The sequence below is a fragment of the Phasianus colchicus genome, chromosome 18 (genome assembly GCF_987193195.1).
Source record: "Phasianus colchicus chromosome 18, bPhaCol1.hap1.1, whole genome shotgun sequence".
NCBI classification, from domain to species: domain Eukaryota; kingdom Metazoa; phylum Chordata; class Aves; order Galliformes; family Phasianidae; genus Phasianus; species Phasianus colchicus.
This window is the reverse complement of record NC_143453.1, coordinates 12,348,929-12,369,323: the sequence shown is the minus strand read 5'-3', so window position 1 is coordinate 12,369,323 and position 20,395 is coordinate 12,348,929. Positions and strand designations below refer to the sequence as shown.

General features: G+C 42.4%; 1 protein-coding gene across 20 annotated transcripts in view; it reads right to left on the bottom strand.

Annotated features, from left to right (window-relative positions):
* The window catches only part of ARVCF (ARVCF delta catenin family member), a 221,533-nt gene that overhangs the window by 27,610 nt on the left and 173,528 nt on the right, over window positions 1-20,395 (bottom strand). For all 20 annotated transcript variants that reach the window (XM_031592790.2, XM_031592793.2, XM_090120999.1 and 17 more), the window contains 3 exons: window positions 20,056-20,173; window positions 18,594-18,765; window positions 12,699-12,770 (listed from right to left, as the gene is read on the bottom strand). In XM_031592790.2, the coding sequence (XP_031448650.2) occupies window positions 12,699-12,770; window positions 18,594-18,765; window positions 20,056-20,173 (362 nt within the window). The remainder of the gene's footprint in view (window positions 1-12,698; window positions 12,771-18,593; window positions 18,766-20,055; window positions 20,174-20,395) is intronic.

Below are 20,395 nucleotides of genomic sequence, written 5' to 3'. Positions count from 1 at the left end.
AATTGCACTTGACTGACTTATTAATTTTTTTCTCCCAGAAAGGGCCCAGATGGCAGTGCTTGGTGACTGCACACGTGCCCTGAGGGATATCTCCTTGTGTGTGGTACTAAACAGCTCTATTTTGTCACCCCTCCTATTCTGTCACAGATAGCAATTGCAAGGACTGCACAATCAAGCTAGAAATTAGAACACTGCCCATCCAGCCTGGCTTCTGGCATTTGGGCCAGTTTACATGAGCAAAAAGCATGGAAAGACAGGAAGGCATCAACTTACTGACCTCAAAGCTGTAACCACAAGTCAAAATCCAGAGCACAAAAACAAATGGTTTTCCATTTGTAATTCTAGAAAAAAATAAGGTGATGAGGCAACATGACAGGAAACCTTATTTGATAAAAGTAGGTGTGAAAATGGATCCCATTTCTTAATGGTGGAAACTTTTAAACAATGGAATCTTTAGGCTGGAACTTGCTTACCCTCTGCATTGGTAGGGTTCAAATTCAGTCCTTTTCAGAGCACACTGCAACAGTTTTCTCTATTTAGTCAAGTTTTCTCAAAGGAGCAGAAACTAATGAAGATTGGGAACTTGAGGAAAATTGTTACTTTTCACATTATATAAACAACTGTTACGGAATGTGTTTTTAGGAAGGATTTTTCCTCAAACTGGAAGAAAAGTCAGAACAAGAAAAATGATTTCCTCACAAAACCCACATACATCTCAGTAAAAGCATGCTACTCCTCTTCAAATCATAGCTGCCATGTGATGCAGCTGAACAGAACTGAGAGCTACACTTTTCACTGCCTTTATTAGTGCAGATGCTTTACAATCCAGCCAAATTGCAAGAGCGTTCCAGCATCCTGCATGAAATGTTTTTTAAACAGAGACAATCGAGTGATTCCCTGAAAGAACATCCATAGAAGTATCACACCACAGCTATGACCAGTAATAAAATACAGTATGTTGCTGTTAGTATCTTAACAAGTTCAAGAACCCACGACATAAAAACGTCTCAGGCTCATCACTGACAATAACGGCAGTTAAGGGACTCCTTCTTTCACCTCATGCTGCCTGGACCTATCATTTTCTTTCCTCCTTTTTTTTTTGTGTGTGTGTGTTTGACTAATGATCATGTGTTCTGAAATACCCTTTTCTGGCCTCAAGCCCTTGTCAAACTCTGCTTTGCAGTTTCTGATGCCAATCAGATGCTTTGACTCCAAGAAGCTAATGAGCTTTTAGCTTTCTCCCAACTCAGTAGTAACAACCTGTCTGCACAGAAGTGCTTACTGCAAAAGGAATCATGCAATAGCCCTTGGCTCCAGACACCATTTAATTTATTAAAAACATTCTGATGTTATTCAGAACTCTTTAGTTGTTGAACAGCTTTATAAACTTAAGTGTCATAAAACCCCAGCAAATAGGCAGGCATGGAAGGAAGGCTGCAAAAGACAGCTGGAAAGCAACAAAGGAAAAAAAGCAACAAAACCCAATATGGCTGTGGTTATTTAGTTGAAATATCTGCTCACCCACAGACATAAAGTACTCAAGTATGCAAGAAAGGTGGAAAAAGCACAGAAAACCCTTTTTTTTTTTTTTTTTTTTTTGCCTCTGTAGACCTCTTAAGCATCTTTTTCCTATCTCCAAGAGAGACTGCATGGAATGCACTAGATCATGAGGCTGGGGATGGTCCAACTAGGTGCCCTCCCCTGCTATATGATCTGCATTGGACACAGCGGCCTGGAAATCAAAGCCCGTTTGTGGCTGCAGAGTGGGGGAAAAGACACTGCACTGTAATGCAAAGCAGTAAGGTCCAGTGGTAAGGAAGAACGAGCTGTCAAACTGGAGAGCTCTGATCAGCCCTGCAGAGAGGTGATACAGCACAGCTGGAAGCTAGGGAAAGGCAGCAGTCAGCTCTTTGGGCAGCCTGCCTGGCGTAAGAGGTGGCGGCAGGGAGCAGACAGTGCTCTGCCTGGATGCAGCAAAGCACAGGATCGTGCTGTTGAAGAAACTGACAGCCGTGCTCCTGCAGGCCTCCATGACCTCCAACTCCCTCCACCAGGCCTGCGGCAGCTCAGGGTGCGGGCGGCCCAAGGTGTGCAGGGCAATCAGGTCTTCTCTGCCTTTAAGCACGGTGGATAGGATCTTGATCAGCAAGGCAAAAACAAATCCTCCTTCACCATGGAATTTTCAGAAACGAGACTGCTTTGTCAGATATGGGACTACAGGGGTTTCCACTGACTGCACTTCAAAACCATCCTGCCGCCAAGGGAGCTCCTGCTCTGTTTGAAAGCCTGCATGCTGCCGACAAGTGGCTGGAAGCATCAGCAATGGGTGCTGCTCCAGAGCTGTGACAGACAGGGATGGACAGACGGTTTTTCCACTCGGGCTGGCACCTGTCAGGTTCTCCCCTTTACAGCCTGAGCTTCATCTTCAGTGTCAAGGGGAAACAAAAATCAAAGAAGATGGATATGTATTTCAGAGCTCACACACTGAACTACGCTTAGAAGGCAACTTGAAAGCTTTTCTTCTGGGTTACTTCACTGAGTCTACTTTATACTTCCACTTCTCATCACGATTTTATATGAAGATCTCATAAATGGTCATAAGCCATTACACAAGTATTTGGTTATTCTTATTAGTTCAGTTGCTTGCTAGAGGTCTGTCTGCTTAAGGCAGTGAAGAGCAGCAGAACTGTCTGGCTTGACTTATTAGAATAAGAAAGGAGAATAAGACCTTTTATCCAGTGTATCTACTCTCACAGAAATACCAACTCCTTCAAAATACTTTCCAGTAAAAAGACAAAATTTGTATATAACCTTTCCTGGGGAAAGGTTAACAGTATCCAAGCTGGAAGAAGCTAGGAGACCCAATCTCAGCCAAGAGAAATGAAACGTCAGTGATACTTCATCATCAGAACTGATACTGGAAGCCTGTTTAGTTCATTACAGGCAGAGTCCTACAATCTTGTCCTTATAAGCATGTTAGAGGCAAGTACCATATGGAAAAACACACTCATATTATTAAATAATTTACTATATGCAAACACAGACACATCCTCCAATCCTGTTTGTGCTCTGAAATTGCTAATTAGTTCCTGCTGCAGCTTCCAAAGTCAAAAACGTGTTTCAATTTCTCTCTCCATTTCATGAAAGCTGCCACATGCACCCGAAGGAAGCCCAGTGCCTGCACTAATCTGTCTCAATTACAGTCACTCTGCTGCTGTCAGGCAATTTAAACATCTCCCAAGCACCCAAGGAGAAGAATTCTACTTCTTCAGTGTAAACTAAATGTCAGGCCAGAGTGGAAGCAGCATAAACAAAAGATATTTTTTTGAGTTCTCTAACAAAAAATTGACCCTGCAGCCCAAGTTTTCAAGGAACAGTACATGGGTAGTTCGTTCTTATGGAATTGGGCATAAAGTGGAAGCCTTAATGTCTCCAAAAACAGAGATTCTGCAACAATCCTCAAAGCACCCCATCCATTTCCAGAGTTACAGAAGGTGAATTGCAAGAGTAGATGTTGCTGCTCCTCCCTCACCTGAGCTGGGATGCACAACATGAAGTTGTACAATGAGGGGATACTGTCCTCCCTTCAGCCAAACACTCTCTGGCTCTATAGAAAAGCACGAAAGTTGCTATTAAATGTAAACATGTCTGAGGCGTTGAATATCTGATAATCCTTGGCAGAACTGACAATAAGTTTTGCCCATAAAATTATAGGCTTCCTGGAAACACAGATCTTGCTGTAAAACTTGAATTTGGACAGAAGTGTGAGATGCAATGCTATGATCTGGACGGAAATACCTCTACAAAGCCTTAGCTGTCCAAGCACACACACATCCTTACAACCACAGATCAATCTACCTGTAAGTAAAAAGAAAGAAAAAAGGGATCTGGGCCCCCCGCTCATAGCAATAAATGTGATACTTATTTGAAAGGGAGGAAGCACAGATATTTTTCAAGAGACAACGGAGGAATGTTACACAACATCCAACTGCAGCCTGTCCCCATTTTAACTATCCTACAGGCATGGCCCACAAAAAGAAAATAATAGGAGAAATTGCATAGCAAAGCGAAAACATGTACTGCCTCTAAATAATTACAACAGCTTCCTTGAAACCACTTAACCACTGTTAAAATAATGAAAAGATTCCTAACCCAGGAACTGGGCTGTTTAGGATAGTTTTCAAACCCAGCACACATTTCTTATAGCAATAAGACAAGAAACATTTCATGTTATTGTAGATTTCCAGTTTTTCACATCACCAAGAGAAAGAAAATTCGGAGTTGAAAGAAATTGTCTGAGACTCAAATATAAACACTCTCCTTCCTACTGCATACTGATCTACATTCACACTGAGCATCTGAAAATGTGGGGGTCAGTAATCTAGCTCTCCATAGGTTTAGAGCAAATAGCAGTTGGATTGACATTGCTTTCCTTACTATGGAGGAGTAAGATCTCTCCCCCCCACTCCTCCACGGCTGACAGGTAAATTTACCTGTCCAGTGTACAGTGTAAAATGCCTGCCTCCCAGTTCAAGGTCATTTTTCTTCATTCCACAGCTAGATGTATTTGGCACATTAAGTCACATCATTCCCCTGTCAGAGTGGAGATGGGAGAGCTTTTAAGCCTGCACAGAGCACTCGGGGTTATAGAAATAAATATGGTTTTGTAGCACAGCTCTCACATTCAAGATCTCTAAGTGGTTTAGAAAGTAATGAGTCAGATAACATGACTGCAGCAGCTGTGCAGGTAAACGTGCTGGAAATTAATGCTGCGAAAAGAGGTTTTTTAATTTTTTGAGTTTCTTTATTTGCCTTTCTGCAAAACATCTGCAGCTTCAGCACCAGTAACTTCTGTAATTTAGAATGCACAGAGTGTACAACCTTCTAGTTTATTTTAAACTAAATGAGATTAACTCCATGATTAACGCTCTCCATTAACTCTAATAAATACTGGTAAAGTAAAGGAGGAAAAATAATGGACACTTCATGTATTTCTCCTGTATCAGCTGCACTCTAAGGAAGCCATGCTATGATTCTAGGAGGGCCTTGCTGGCTATCTAGCACCTCAATTTGCAGTTAGTTCAGAATTACTTAAGTATTTCATTTTTGTTGCTCATTTTTGTTGGGCAGATGAACTCTTCCCAGCTGAGATGCTTAGCTAGCTGCCCTGGATGAACACATTTTGCAAAAAAACCCACAAAACCCTTGTCCCTAATAAAAAGAAAATTCTGCTGTTTCTTTGCATGCATTTTTTTTTAATCTGTCATTATCATCAGTCACCAAAAGAGTCACAGAGAACAACCAGGGTGAGAGTGCTGGAGGTCCGCAGGGCAGCCTCTGCTCAAAGTGGGCTCTGAATCTGGACCAAGTTACTTCCTACTTTGCCCAGCGGGGTCCGAGTCCCACCAGTGGCAGAGCCCCTTTCAAAGCCTCTCTGCCAACCTGTTCCAATGCTTAACCCTGCATTTTTGTGTGCTGGAGTGCTAGCTCAAATGGCCACACCATCCAAGACGGATCTTTAAGTAAGATTTGAGAGGTATCAGGCTAATATTGAGTTTAGAAAGCATCTGAGTCCCACAGCCTCTAAGCAAGCCATTCACACGCCTGTTACTCCTCACAGAACTGCCTTCACAACACAACATGGAGCTGCAATGACCTCCTTTACTTACGCTACACTATTTCTGGAAGTCTGGCAAGGGATTTAAATCCACATTATACAATTTTTCTGCCTCAGCTGTTCTGAAACTTCCTGCTGTTCTTTTAACTTGTCAAGTAGCTTCGTCAGCAGAACTTTGCTGTGGTACTTTTGATGGACACCAGAAACAACTTTGTGCAACAAGGTTTTTGTGAATGATTTTGACATGAAATCTCATGTCTAAGTTCTGACAAAAGCTGAATTCCTCTTTCTTACTTTTCATAATAAGACTGTGTAGGCAATCAGGATAACCTGACTTGCATCCTGCTTCAGAGTATAACATCTCACCTTCATCTTCTACGCTTATGCCAGAAGGGAGAAAAAGTCTGCTTTCACTGTTATTCCTTAACTGAAGCTGAAAAAGTGATAAGGCACAAATCTGATATAACTTGGGATGGACAGACAGATGGAGTTTTTCCACTGAAGTGACTGAATCCCAAATTGAAACAGTTCCAGTCACGTGGGATAAGCACCTCCTCACCAACTTCTGCTTCTAACCCTGACATATTTTCATGGCGTTTTCATTTTATAAACAGTCCTTGAGCAGCATCTGTATAATGAGCTGTGCTCTGTAATAACAGACATTCCGTTTCAGAATTTAGAATTAGAATTGCTTGTAGAATAGAAATGTTAAATGAGACACACAGAAACATGCACAAAAAGGAGGGTTGTGAGGAGAATATTAATGATTGTCAGAAAGGGACCAACAGTACACGAAAGGCTGTGAGCAGAAAAAATTGACAGAAAACTAGCACTTTGCAACATGAACTACTGGAACATCAGAAATGGCAGCCAAGTATAAGGCACATGCAAGTCCCATCACTGGTTCAAGAGATGAGATCCTGCTAACTGTCTTTGAATTGCTGTGAACTGCCACAGCTTAAGTGAACGCTGTAGCTGGGCTACAAAACTTGCCGAGGTATAAAGTTACATACAGGTTTCTGTGTACTTCTATCTTCATGGAGCATCACAAATAACATGGCTGAACTTCTTCATACAAATACACAGTAAGTATGGCACACTGTTTGGGAATGGTTGAGTCACAGCCAAGCCAGTGATTGAGCACCTGGTAAAGGAGCATGGCCAGCCCTGGGAGCACAGGTGGAAGCAATTCAGCTGTACAACCAGAACAGGTGGACCCAGGTTCTGCCCCTCACATACTTCATGAGAGGACTGGCAGCCACAAAGGAAGCACCTCTACTTGGAGAGTAGTAAGAGTCAGAGACAGTAAGCAATTCTTTCTTTATCACAGGATTGTGACCCCTGCCTTCCTTGGGTGACCCAAAACTGGTTTAAAGCAGCTCTGTCTGCTACTGCCTGTCCTTACACGTGTAGCAAGAATACTGAGCAGTTCGTAGTAGTGTGCATTTTGAAAGTACTCTCTGCACCACAAAATCCTCATTCCATTCACACAATATCCCAGTGGGGTAAAGCACTGCCGCACACCTTGGACAGAAGTTGTTTTTATATGATTTTCTCATCACTGCAGTGCTAGTAACAGTTGTGATACCCAATGCTTTGGCAGAAGTTGCTGTTTTTACAAACAAATCATGTATATTCTGCATTGGTTATCACAGCAGCAGCAAAAACACCAGTCATTATCCCACTGAAGGCGGAGGAAGTAGCGAGACTTCGTGCACGAGCTCACTGCAGCCCTGGCATCTGAAGGCAATTAACTTGCCTAAGGCCACTCAGCAAGTCAGTAGCTGAAACGTGAAAATGAGACTTCCTTGCTCCCAGCTCTGTCTTTTGCTGAAACCCCAAACAACTCTACCTCCTCAGTAGCTGCCATCATTACTATCTGCTTCAGTGGAGTTCCTGCTGCTTAGTTTTTCATAGGCTATTTTATTATGCAAGTACATACAGTGTTCTAGTTGAAGATGCTGGAACACATGCATGGTAAGTCTCACATTCAGTGCATTTATAACTTGGCCACAAATTCGCAACAGGACAGAAAGGGAATTTACCATCTGAGATTCTTGTCTTTTGAAGATACAGCTAGTTATTATAATAGATCTATAATCTTGAATGTCAGCCTTAGGCAAGAAAGATCTGGAAACTGACTGTAACAGTAATTTTATAGTACTACAGGACTAAAGGTGGAGAGGAAGAATCTTGTCTCTGACTACTAGCTTTTTCTAGCTTCCACATGTTGTGGAAGTCCGAACATTCAGTAACGCAAGAGAAGGATAAAGAACAGGGATAGCTGTGTGTGTTCATCCCTTATTTCCAGAATAGTCAAGTACCCCCTAGCTCAGTCAGTTTCTCCTCATTCAGAAGGATGAAGAAGGGTTGGAAAGGGCAGGTCACGTATGGGAATTTTCCTATCCAAGATGATAACTGTTCTCTGACTCAAAAAATTAGAAGACAGATGAGAGTTCTTTCAACTGCTTTGCAAATTACGAAAATACACATGGGACCAAGAAGAACACTCAGTATAGGACAGGTATAAGAGATACTTAATAATTCAGATAGGAATTCTCAACACCGTGCATGAAATACTTAAAACATGTTAATACAAGAACACATTACCTGCTCCCACAGAGATGTTCTCAGCCCCTCGACCTCCACCAGCACACACAGGAGGGGTGTGGATGGTGCCATTTAACAATCAATCCTACTCACTCAATTCTGACAATCATAATTAACGACTGAAGTGCTGGAGTCAACTTGTAAAGTTTTAAAGAAAACAAATAAAAATGGCAGTGAAACGAGAACAGAAGCTAATCTTAATTACAAACGTAAAGTCAGAAGCTTCAGTGAAGTCTCTCTCCCACTATAGTGTTGCCTTTAGCTGAAGACAAATTGCTAGTGTTTTTGTAATCTACGAAGTTAAAGTCATTATCCTGACAGCGCCAGGAAGTCTAATTTCCTGGAGCAGTAACACAAAGATTTATAAGTGAATTTAAACACTCACCTTCTGGAACAGGAAATCTATCATCTGCATTGGGCTACATGAAAAGTGACTGAGTATTTGAGATAACAGAGAAAGAAGAAATTCACCTCACTCCTCTGTTTACATCCCCCACCAAAATGCAAGTGAGCTTAAATAATCAAATTGAAAGGAAAAATTAATGAACACTATAGTAACTGATTTAAAGGAGAGAACAAGTTAGTTTGCCCGCTGGCTAAAATGTACCTGAACATCCATCCTCATGGCTGAAAATTTTCAACTCCTGAATGAGATGAACTGAAACCAGCGCTGAAGCTCACTCAAAGCATCTTAGAGCATCCACTTTTATGGAAGAGAGAAGTCAAGGGATTTGTCTAAATCAAATACCACACAGCCTTGGACTTAATTAGGAATAACTAACCAATTACACATGAAAAGCAGTTTTGCTCTTCTGGACTTTCTCTTTCCCATTGTAGCATTGATGAACAGAGGTGAACACTCCAGCATCTTCCTATCAGGAGGATTAAACGTTACAACCTTGGTAACACCTTCAGAGGGCTGACACATACCAATGCTGATTCTTATCTCTTAATCTGCCATTTGAGACACTGCCTTCCATTGCAAGGTATGATTAACCCTTGTCCTTCTCCTACTGCACGGGCCTCCTGCCGCTACTCGTGCCCAGGAATAAGGATGCTGCTAACAAAGCCAAGGAATTGTACTACGCTACGTATTTAATGTGCACACAGGAGAAATCAACATTCACACCAAGGTAGTGCAGAAAAAACAGGCTGCAGAGGAGAGAGCCAACACCACTGTCAGTGACCTACTTTATACGAGGAAAGGGATTTCAGGAAGGCTGCTGCTTTCTCATAGATGAAGGAATTTCTGGAAGTGCTAAATATAGTGAGGCCCCCGTGACAGCATTCATAATTTCTTCTTGGTGTTGTTTCCTGCTCATATGGCCCCTACAAGCTCTTATTTCCCCGAAAGTTATCCTTCCTCCCTGTCAAAAATACGCTCCTTTCAACAAAGTGGAATCATGATGCTTCTCTTCCACAGTCCTTCCTCATGAGGACAGCAGTGCTCTGGATGCTGCCAGAGCATGTATACATATTTTTTTTAAATGTCAGAAGAGACAGCTTCTGAAAGCACTGCAAGATCTCTCATCTGACATTATCCAGTTTGCCACAGATGATAACCCTGAACTGGAAGCATTCCCCTGCCAGAATGCCTAATATGTGAAATTATTAAAGGCACAGAAATGGTTTTAGGGCTGCTCAAATGCTATGTTGCAGCAAAATCCAGTGTCCATAAAAACAAAACAAAACAACAAGAGAATGAGAAGAAAAGGGAACTTCAGAGCATCCATATGAAAAAAAAAATCTCCATTCATTCCCTACTTCCAAAGAAAACAAATAATGGGAGAAAAATTGCTGGAATTTCAACTCGGTAATAACCCCACGCTCCATTTGTTCTGTTCAGGATGTGGACATGCTCCCAAGCCAACTTGAACAGGGACTGAAAAAGCCTCGGCCACCAAAACAGACACTGACACACCCACCTCATTCCTCTCCAACTAGAAGCTGCTAAAGCTTCTGCTTTTATCCATTCAGCTACGTGACAGCATCCCCATTTGGCTTGGTTTCCATGACAGTTTTTTTAAGTAAAGTAATTCTGAGAGTAAACAAAATTTTCGAAGATGATACTTTCTGTCAAGTCTTAACTAGTCCATAAGCAGAGTATCAATTCAGCTCAGTGACCATGTCTAAGATTATCTCAGAAAGAAATCACGTTGCACTTTTCCAAAGCCACTCTTAAGCCCAACAAGGAAAGCACTGAGGACGATGACTCAGGACTGCATGAAACTTGCAGCACTGCATCCCAACATTCAGTTGGCTGCCCCGATGTTCAGTTGCTGCACTGCATAGAAAAATAACTTATTACCACAGTTTCTCTTGCCTAGAAAGATTCTAGTTGAAAAGTCACTTTAATATGACTTTAATAATACATGAAAGAGATTAATCTCTAATTGTTGATTTTTGAAATAGCACTTAACTGTGTCACTCAAACTGAGTGCCTTTGATCATTAAAATTTGCATGGTTTTCCAGTCTCAGTTACAAGGATCTGCCTCAGCTGAGAGCGGATCTCATCAGAGCCAATTATCTGATCTGACCTGGGCTCTGAAGGGTTTTAAGACTGCAATTTAATTCATCTTACTGAACAATGCAAAGTCCTAGAGATCTTTTTGTGACCTTTAATATTCAGGAACTCTCACTTTAACTAAACGTCCTAAAGGAAACTACTGGTAAAAAAAGTGAACCAAGAAGTGTCCTGAGTGCATTCCCCCACCCCTCTGAACACACAGATGTGCAGATCCCACACCAACAGTTCTTACAAAACACCATGGAATTAATCAATCTAGTAAGAGATAGTCATTAGATTATAACCTATTCCATTTAACCGAGAGCATCTCAGAATTGTCAAGGAATCTCTCTTCAAGTGTGTGACTTCTAGATACTGAACATAATAATGAGCTGTGTAAGCTCAGACAGATGTAGCTCCCATTGAATATGCCTCACCTCTACCATTAGAAAAAGGCATATCAAAGAGTTTAATCTTAAAGAAAATTATGCAAAATGCATTTCTTTGTAGAAAACCTTGATCTTTCTTTTTTCCTAAACTTTACTGGCACCTTCATTCTTTTCTAAATATGATTGGAAGGAATGTTAGAGTTGAAGCCCTTGCTATATTTTGCCTTTTTTTTTTTTAATTTTTAAAACATCCTTATAAAGGCTCCTTGCTCTGCAATGTCAGTGCCCAGTCCTGAACTGGTGCCATCAAAGTGAAAGCTGGTTATGAGGTATGACCAGCAGCTCTCTGGATAGGATGGTACTGTACGTTCTAGAGGGTGCATTACTATCTCGTGCAATAATGCACCAAGTGAAAACCACAGTTTAGATAACAGCCTAGAAACTGTAATCAGTGTAAAGGGTGCCTGCAATTTCAATTTTACACTCTGAAGAACACTCAGTTCCTGCTATTTACAGATCATGAAGGTGAGGGTGCTGCAGGAGAGCTTTTCTGCCAGGCCAGGTGAACAGTGTGGCACCACAGCAGTTGCTATGACAGTAGCTGTATCTGCAGTGATACTGCACACACCTCAAACAAAAACTTGTACAAGTTTCAAAACACTGTCCAGTGCTATAAGAAGTATGACAAGACCCAAACAATCTCCCAGCATTCAATTAAAGACAGCATAAATACAGACTGAATGACAGTGCAAGATTTCACCACTGCCGGAACCTGAAACACAATGCAGAAAAACTGAAGAAATACAGACATGCCAGGAAAGGGGAAAGATTAGTGGTTAGCACACTTAGTGCTTTCTCATATTTCCTTACGCTTGGGTTCAGCGAGGGAATTCACAGTTGGAGTTGTAAAGGAAGTCAGCGTGCACTCAACACCTCAGCGAGGCACAGTCACAAACCTGATCACAGGACCCCGAGTTGGAAGAGACCCACAAGGACCAGAGCCCAAACAGCAACGCGATGTCTGACCGGTGCCCCAATGCTCCTTGAGCTCTGGCAGCTCAGGGCCATGCCCACTGCCCTGGGAAGCCTGTGCTGGGCCTGACCATCCTGAAGAACCTTTCTGTCATTCCAACCTGAACCTCTCCTGAAACAGAAATCTCACAATAAACCCACGGGCAGAGCTACAAACAGGATTCTCTACTTTCCAGTACAATGCTGTCTTATGGATGTAATAAAAAAATATACGTATTAGAAACCAGCAAATTTTAAGCAATTTTAGAATTCAAAATATAACAATTCATTCACAGCCCTTGGATTTAGTAGTTACTTCTTCCTTGATTTTTGGTAATCTTTAATTCAGGCAGGCTTCTACAAGTTTCCATGCATTTAGCAGTTTAATACAAAAGCTGCTTGTATCTAGAATTACTAGGTAAGAACAGGCACTGACAAATCTATTATTTCCATTAAACAAATACAAAGTAAAGATCAGTATGATTGTTCATGTCTCAGATCCCTCTAAGAGCCTCCAACTCACATGCTACTCGTTATTTCCAGAAGCACACACGTTAGCATTACCTTTTGCTGTCTCAGACCGCTTGGGCAAATCAAGTGTATCAAAATTCCTGTCCAGATCTCCATTCTTCTTTCCTGTGCAAAAAAATAAAAAAAAAAGAAAACAACAACAGATGGTGAAGACCAATCAATGAAGTGCAATTTTAGCTATTTATTAGCAACTAAGGGAAACAATTTCATACTTCTGCAACGAGAGAATTCTAAACATACATTACATAAGCTTTAACTTAAACAGTTCTACACAGAAAAGTGGAACAGCACCTTGACTTCACTTCTAGGCTATGGATTCAATTTAATGTATGCAACTGGGGAGAGGTGTTAATTTTCTCTTCCTCCACCACTGAGACACTCTGGTTTGGGTAAGCACACACAAACCCTATGGGATAACCAAGCATTGCTTTTGGAAGTCCTGGAACAGAGATACAAGATTCTGAAGGAAGTGCAGGAATCTAGACAGCTTCTGAGGGCAGCACTACACAATTCAGCCTTCCCTAATTACTTTAGGGGGAAAATCTTGTTATCTAGTCCCTCTCCCTCAAGAACAGCAGAAGAACTGCAATAGGGAATGATGAGATGAATTCACACTCACTTCAGCTGCTTTTGAACAGAGCCCCTACCAGACTGCCCAGGGAGGTCTGCAGGCAGAGCTGAAAGCTCCCCAAGTCAGGATGCTTAACAGCAAACAGGGAAAACATTGCTTGAAAAATCTAACATGGAGACTGGTCTGGCTCTTGACTGGAACAGGTCACAAAACAGGAGAGGCCAATCCCTGTCCTGTCATAGCAGGAAGGTGGAAGTTTCTCACCATGAATCCCATGAGCCATTCTACCTTCTTGATGAAAAATAAACATGTGCAGTACAGAAGAGAAATGGTGTTTTTAAATACCAATAGGAACATTTAGAAACATCAGGAAGAGAAAAGAGCCCTCGGGATAGCATTACATCCCCACTGTTTCTCTGTAAATACTACTTTTTTTTTTTTTTAATTTTGAATCCTCAGCACAGAGTATCAGCCAACTTTCAGTGCTGTACAAAACAAAACACACATCTGGAAGTTCTGTTCATCTGCAGCCATTTGATTAAAGTATGGCAAAGCCCCAAAGCCCATCTTTCTAAACTGCCAAAAAGTCATGGGACCATATAGCATGCCAGTGCTCCGAAAGGCACCTTTCCTAAAGGGAAGGACAGGACACAGCTGTAACTCTGCAGACCTCCATCTAGTTTCTGATCCATGAAAGAACTTGAAACGGTGCTTGGTGAACTAAATATCAGAAAGAAAAAATGAACAGCAAAGGACACTACGTTTCATAATGACAGCTTAACACTGTTAGTGCTTGCAAACCTTTGCAGACTGTCCAAGCAGAGGGACCGAAGAGGACAGAACTCATTGTTTAGGAAATATTACAAACGTGGGACAGAACAAGAAATGGGACTCCATTGTATCTACAAGCATGACTAAACTCCTTTCACACATCCCCAATTTCATGTCTCTGGCATTAGCTAATTTAAAAAGCCTGTGAATAATTGCAGTGAGAGCCAGACTTTACTGAACCCAACCACTTATTTCAGAAGTTCTCTCTATAAAGATAGGAGACTGTCATTCCTATTAGCCCTGCAGAACTGACATGGTTCAGTAAGAAGTAGGATCCCACCAGCCTAGTGCCACCAGTTCAAGAGACTGTCCAGGAGAGCAGCGTAGGTGCTGCATCTTTTGAGCTGGCAGTGCAGAAGCAGCTATTTATCAAGCCATCTTTCCACCCTGCATTCTCTCATCTTCAGTTGCAGTCTCAATTTCTGGACCAGACTGAACATACTGGCCACCTTTTAGGAAGCCTTTACTGGTTTGCCTCTCAGAGGAACTAATCCAGCCCTCAGGCAAAACCACGTCTCTTCAGAACAGAAGCTGCCAGCTGTTTACTAGTGGAAGAAATTCAGGAGACAGAGCTCTGACCAATGGGATCTCTGCTTTACCAACTGCTTGTTTAATCCAATTCAGCAAGGGCCAGGTTCAGAAATTCCCAAAGCACCTCCATTATCTGGGGCTTTCCTATAGGGAGGGGATGAGGAACACGAGGACTAAGCTGTAAGACGACTCCAAAAGAAATCCATCCGGAAGGCAAAGGTGGTGCAGCTGCTCCTGTTCCCATCTGATTTCCACGAGACCCACAATATTGATTTGGATTTCCTAACAAGGTGACAGCATTCAGCAATTTCAAGAGCCTATCAATTACAGACCTCTCAGCCATCACCTACCCTGAATGACATCATGAGAAGGCAGCTTCGCTGACAGCCGCTGCAGCTCTGGAAATCACTCAGGCCTGCCAGCATTGTTAGCACACAGGGATGTTTAAAAGATCATGCTAGCAGTTTAAGGCACGTGGTTTGGACATCTCAATTTTTTCCCTTCTATACATCTCCCTCCTCCCCAAGTTTTACAGCTCTAAGAACAGGAGAGAAAAGATTATGCTGCTGGATCAAAAGCACAGCTCCAGACTTGGCCAAGAGACAGACAGCTTTGAATGTGCCTGCTGACAGGTCTGTTTTATGAGACCTGGCTGAAGGAATTGGCACAGCAATCTGCTTTGGGAAAACAGCCTGACATGAGACTTGATTGTACAAGAAGCAATTTACAGTCTCTGAAACAGCAGGATTAAAATTCTTTCCCTCTCCCCCCACTACTTTTATGTAAAAAACAACCAAAACATGACCTTTGGCATCCTCACTGTCAGAAACTTAATAAGGACTGTGAGATATAACCCAGTGTTATTAACTAATAGTGCTGTTTATCATCTTCCTCAAATATCATTTTGTTTTCTTGGATAATCAATACAGCTATTCACAGCTAGACCACTCTTGCTGAAAGATTAATTCCCAAACACTTCAAGTTAAGAAAAAAAAAACAGTGAAGAGATTCTTCATGACATCTGTGCTTATAAGTTCTGTTAATACGCTCCATCGTCGTCCAGTTCAGTGGGAGATGGAAGGCCAGGGCTGTGTCTGCCCTCTGCACGCTCACCCCAGAGGCCTCCAGTCACAGTCTGTGAGCAGCATCTCAAACAATGCTCACAAGCACTATTTGTTCGGTGGAGGAATTTTTTCAACATTTTCAACATTTCAGGACCCACTGATCTGAAGCAAGTGTCACAAACTGACAAAGAGCCGAAGGGGTCCTTACCCCTCAGTATCAGTAACAGCAGAAATCTCCAGGATACTGCACAGCCAAACCGAACTGCCAGTGAGGAGTAAGGGAGGCAAACTTCAGCCTCAGTCGTACAGTTCCAATGGCAATTCCACCTGCTGTGCTGGGATGAGAAGCTGAAGGGTGCAGCTCCCCAGCAGCTTACTGCAGGTATCTCCATCTAGCTAGCCTGAATGTCAGTAACAAAGATGCAGAACCCAAGCAGACAAAATGACCTCTGAGTACAATTCCGAGCTGCTGAGCCTTTACACTTACTGCTACCCAGGTGAGTTAGAAAAACTATACTTTGACATGACAGGCTTAGCAAGGCAACTTGCACACTTACCTGTGCCCTCCCTCAAGGGATTGTTAGGCTGGTTGCAAATCAATTATACCAGGACTGAATAAAAATGTGTCATTTCTGCTTTTAGCATGAAAAGAACAAACTGAAAATGCTCTCTCAATTACACAGCAGATTTCCATGCCTGCTGAAATGGACAGGAGGAAGCAGAGCATGGAGGAGCAGAGAAGGTGAACGAACAAGACCTTAATCTCAGCTCTTTGCCTTGCATGTAGAAGCTGAACAATGTAGATTATGGTGATGATGAAAAGAAAGTATTGCAGAGACTCACCTTGATTGAACCACTCCTCTAATTACCAGAAAAGCAGCAAAAGAAAAACAAGAATTTACAGGAAGGAAGAAAATACAAAGGAACAGTCACAAAGAGGCAGAATTTTACAAAATAGGTTAAAACCTGAGGCTTACAAGAAAACCATCAACTTTCACTGATTAAAAACAAAACAGAAATAAACCCACCAAAACAAACAAACAAAAAGAAGAGGACATTCCACTCTCTTTCTTTTGCTCCTGCTGAGAAAAATCTTTCCCTGCAGGTCTTCCTTCCCCCGCCCCTCCTGGTCCATGGAAAGGGCCCAGAGCTCCGTGGGGACGGAGGCTGCCCAGCCCTCACAGGTGGGTTTGAAATGCTATGATCGATGATCATGAGCTGAATTAAAGCAAATATGGAAACGCTGCAAGATTAAGTGAGCAAAAGAGGGAGGGAATTGAAGCGACCTACTTTCCAGCCCTCGGCCGACACAATTAAGAGTTCCAGCCTAGGTGTTCACATCAATTTAACAGCAGGAAAAGGAATTTTCTATTTCTGACTTTAAAGGCACATTTACACACGGCCAAGCCCAAGCTGCCCCTGAGCGCCAGCACCGCTTGCTGCAGTCCGTGGGCTCGTCCCTGTGCAGCACGGCTTTGAGAGCAGTTAACCCAAAAGGCCGCGGCCAGGTGTTGTGGCTGACAGACCGAGCCGCCCAGCCGCAGCAGCGCAGAACCGGGCGGGCCGCAGGCAGACACAGGCAAAGGACGGCCAGCTGAGAGCGCTCTGTTTGCACAGCCGCCGCGAGGATGACGACAGCTCTTCCCTGCGCTGCCCTCCTCCACAACGCACGCGGTGTCACACACAGAAACCTTCCCACGACTGCTGCTCTCAGGCGGCCAAACACCACGGGAGACAAGAGGCAGGAAAGAGGCTCAAGTCAACGTGCACTCCGGGTTTCTGAAGGATATCACAGTGAAGTTTGGGTCATTCACGATGAGAACGGGCTGGCCAGGCAGGTTATACTGTCTTTTTAGTTTTCCCCCCAACCATTAGAACATTAATTTTTTATTTTGTTTTTGTGTTGTTTTTTTTTTTTTTGAGCATAGGCTCAACCTCTGGTGACAGACTGCTCTAGCAATGTGCCTTCACTCTGCAGTGACACATGGAAGCAAAACGCTTTAACAACACGTACAGGTCACATCAAAGGAAGCCCCCTGCACAGAACAGAGTCTCTCAAGTTCAAACAATTTCATGTATTCCCTTCAGCACCAAAACCTTCCTTAGATCCTGGCCTTGAACAGGATCCTAAGCCAGGATGTGAGCGTGCACCAGTGTGGAGAACAGAGCCCAGACAGGAACATGAGTTCATTACCTCTGAATTCAGCCTACAAGAGTCATTTCTCAAAACCACCAAAGAAAACACAAGTTTCTTTCATACCCAAACGCATTTCACTGTTTCTTTTTAAGAGAAAGATGGAAGCAGGTTACTGAGACTGTTAATCTTTGCTTGAAACGAAAATCATTTGCAACTTTCATGCCCCAGAGGAAAGAACAGGCCTGAAAGTGACTGACAAAAGCGACAAAATCGTGTCTGCAATTTAAATTAATGAGTGACAGAATTGGGAGGTTCTATCTCTTGGTTGCAGGTGAGAGGACAGCCTTTCAGTTTGCTTTCACATGTGGGAGACTGAAGGCATGGAACACAGACAGGACTCCCATGCATGGAGATGGATGCGTGCTGGCCTGGCTTCCAGAGACAGCAGCACATGCTCTGCAGCCAAGCAAAACTAAGCGTAGATCTGACAGATGCAAGAACACAGCCAAGAAAAGGATAAGGAGAGCACAGCCACCATTATCCAGCAGCAGCATCTTACAGCAGCATGCATCACTCCTATTGAAAGCCAAACAGAAGCGTAGCAATTGTGGACAAAGGTCCCAAATACTGAGCAGTAACACAGCAAGGGAGATGACCGCGTGCCACAACACTACAGACACGTACCTCTGCAAACTGCATCACTCTAGCATCACGAAACACCTTGCAAGAGCAGAACTGAACAGCACGATGTACCCCAAGTTCATTTCCAGTTTTCGGTTCTCTGTGAGACATACCTTTAGCTTTCTTTCCACCAAAACAACCAGCATCATCTTTCTTCTTTTTCTGAGAGCCTCCTGTGCCCGCAGTCTGACCAGCATCAAGTTCTTGATACTTATCAGCTCCAGGGACCTCTTTGTGGACATGATAGGAAAGGTTCCGCATGATGCACACACAATTCTCCACAGACTGTGACAAAAAGATTTACATTAAGAATAAGTATTGTATCCTTCTCTCTGCAAACTGTTGTATTACACTGCAGTGGCAAGTTTGGAGAAGTTTAAGAAAAAAAAAAAGGCCAGCCACCCCAGGAAGAGAATGGTATGTTAAACAAATTTAGTAAAAAACAAAAACAAAAAACTAATTTAACGTTCTTATCTGCTCTAATTTTTTTTCTTCAAAAGTGAAGCACTTCATAAATAGTACCCATTCAACATGAAAATTCTCTAATCAAGAATACCATCTGATCACGCACAAAGAATACAAATTCACCAGAAGATCAAACACACAGGAGAAAACCATCATTTAAGGTTCTTATTTTAATACAGGGTCTCTCACACTCTTCCAACCTTTACAATCCCCAACAGACTCTATTTATTAAGTCTCCTCTGAGTCAAAATGAAGGCTGTGTGAGGAGTTCAATGAGAACACACACTGCTCTGTAGTAATAGCTGATTCATAACATGTAACACATTCAGTTTTGACATGAGCAACGCTCTGTAGGTTGCAATGGGAGCCACCAGGTGGTTACAAAATCCACTTCCAAAATACCTGATTAAGTGACAGGGCTTTAGAATTCCCTTGTGCACACTATCACATGGTAGGAAAAAAAGAAATGATAAAATAAGGAATGAAGTTTTTGGTGCTAAAAAGCAATACTATGCTCCTTCCCTTCGTAAAGGGTTAAACTTAAGATATTCCTAATACTTTTAAACATTCTTTTAAGCACTGCAGGATGAAGTGATGATAAACGCAGATGAATCAACATTTGTACCTACAAAAGAAAAAGTCACAAAAAGCACTGCAGGCCTAAAGACACATCTTAACATCTTGGCACTACATCATTTTAAGCTGGCATTGAAAAAACTATAAAATGAGAACTAATCCCCTTGTTGATGTTGTGCAAAGCACAATACAAGAGGACTCAGTTCTGATTTGGAGACTGCACTTCGGAAAGTTGATTAAGTAATGCAGAACAACAGCAGCAATACCACCAGGATAAGAAAGTACTGCTCTCCTCACCAATCACAGCTACTTGCCTTTGCTCCCCTCAACAGCCATACAAGGTAATGCAGCAGCACTGCTGATCCTCTGTCAGTACTATCATGGGTATCGTAGACATGAGAGGACGGCAATTACTGTGTTTTAAGCAGCAAGCACAGTCCCATTCTAAAACTAGCAAAATAGAAGTCAGACCAGGTGTAACACTGCAGACTACAGTAACAGAAACACCACTCACATTTTAATACTCAAGCTCACCTTATTGTCTGTATCTTTCTTGCCAACTGCAGACTGTAGGGCATGAAGGAGGGCATCCACCAAGCCATCACACTCTCTTAGTCTTCTGCGTGCTTCTGCTCCATCTGAACTTACATTCCTAACAAAAGATATTTAAAAGAAATTTTAGCCCTCTGACCTTCAACCACAAAGCTGAAGGTGTGTTGATTTATATTGCAATTATTAAGAACTCAGCTCAGATCAACAATTTGAAGGCAAGTCTCTTTGTTAACTTGAAGGAAATTGAACTAAATTCTTCTGGTTCGTAAGGTCTTGATTTCTCCCAGCACAAAGTGGAAAAACACTTAAATAAAAGCTATTT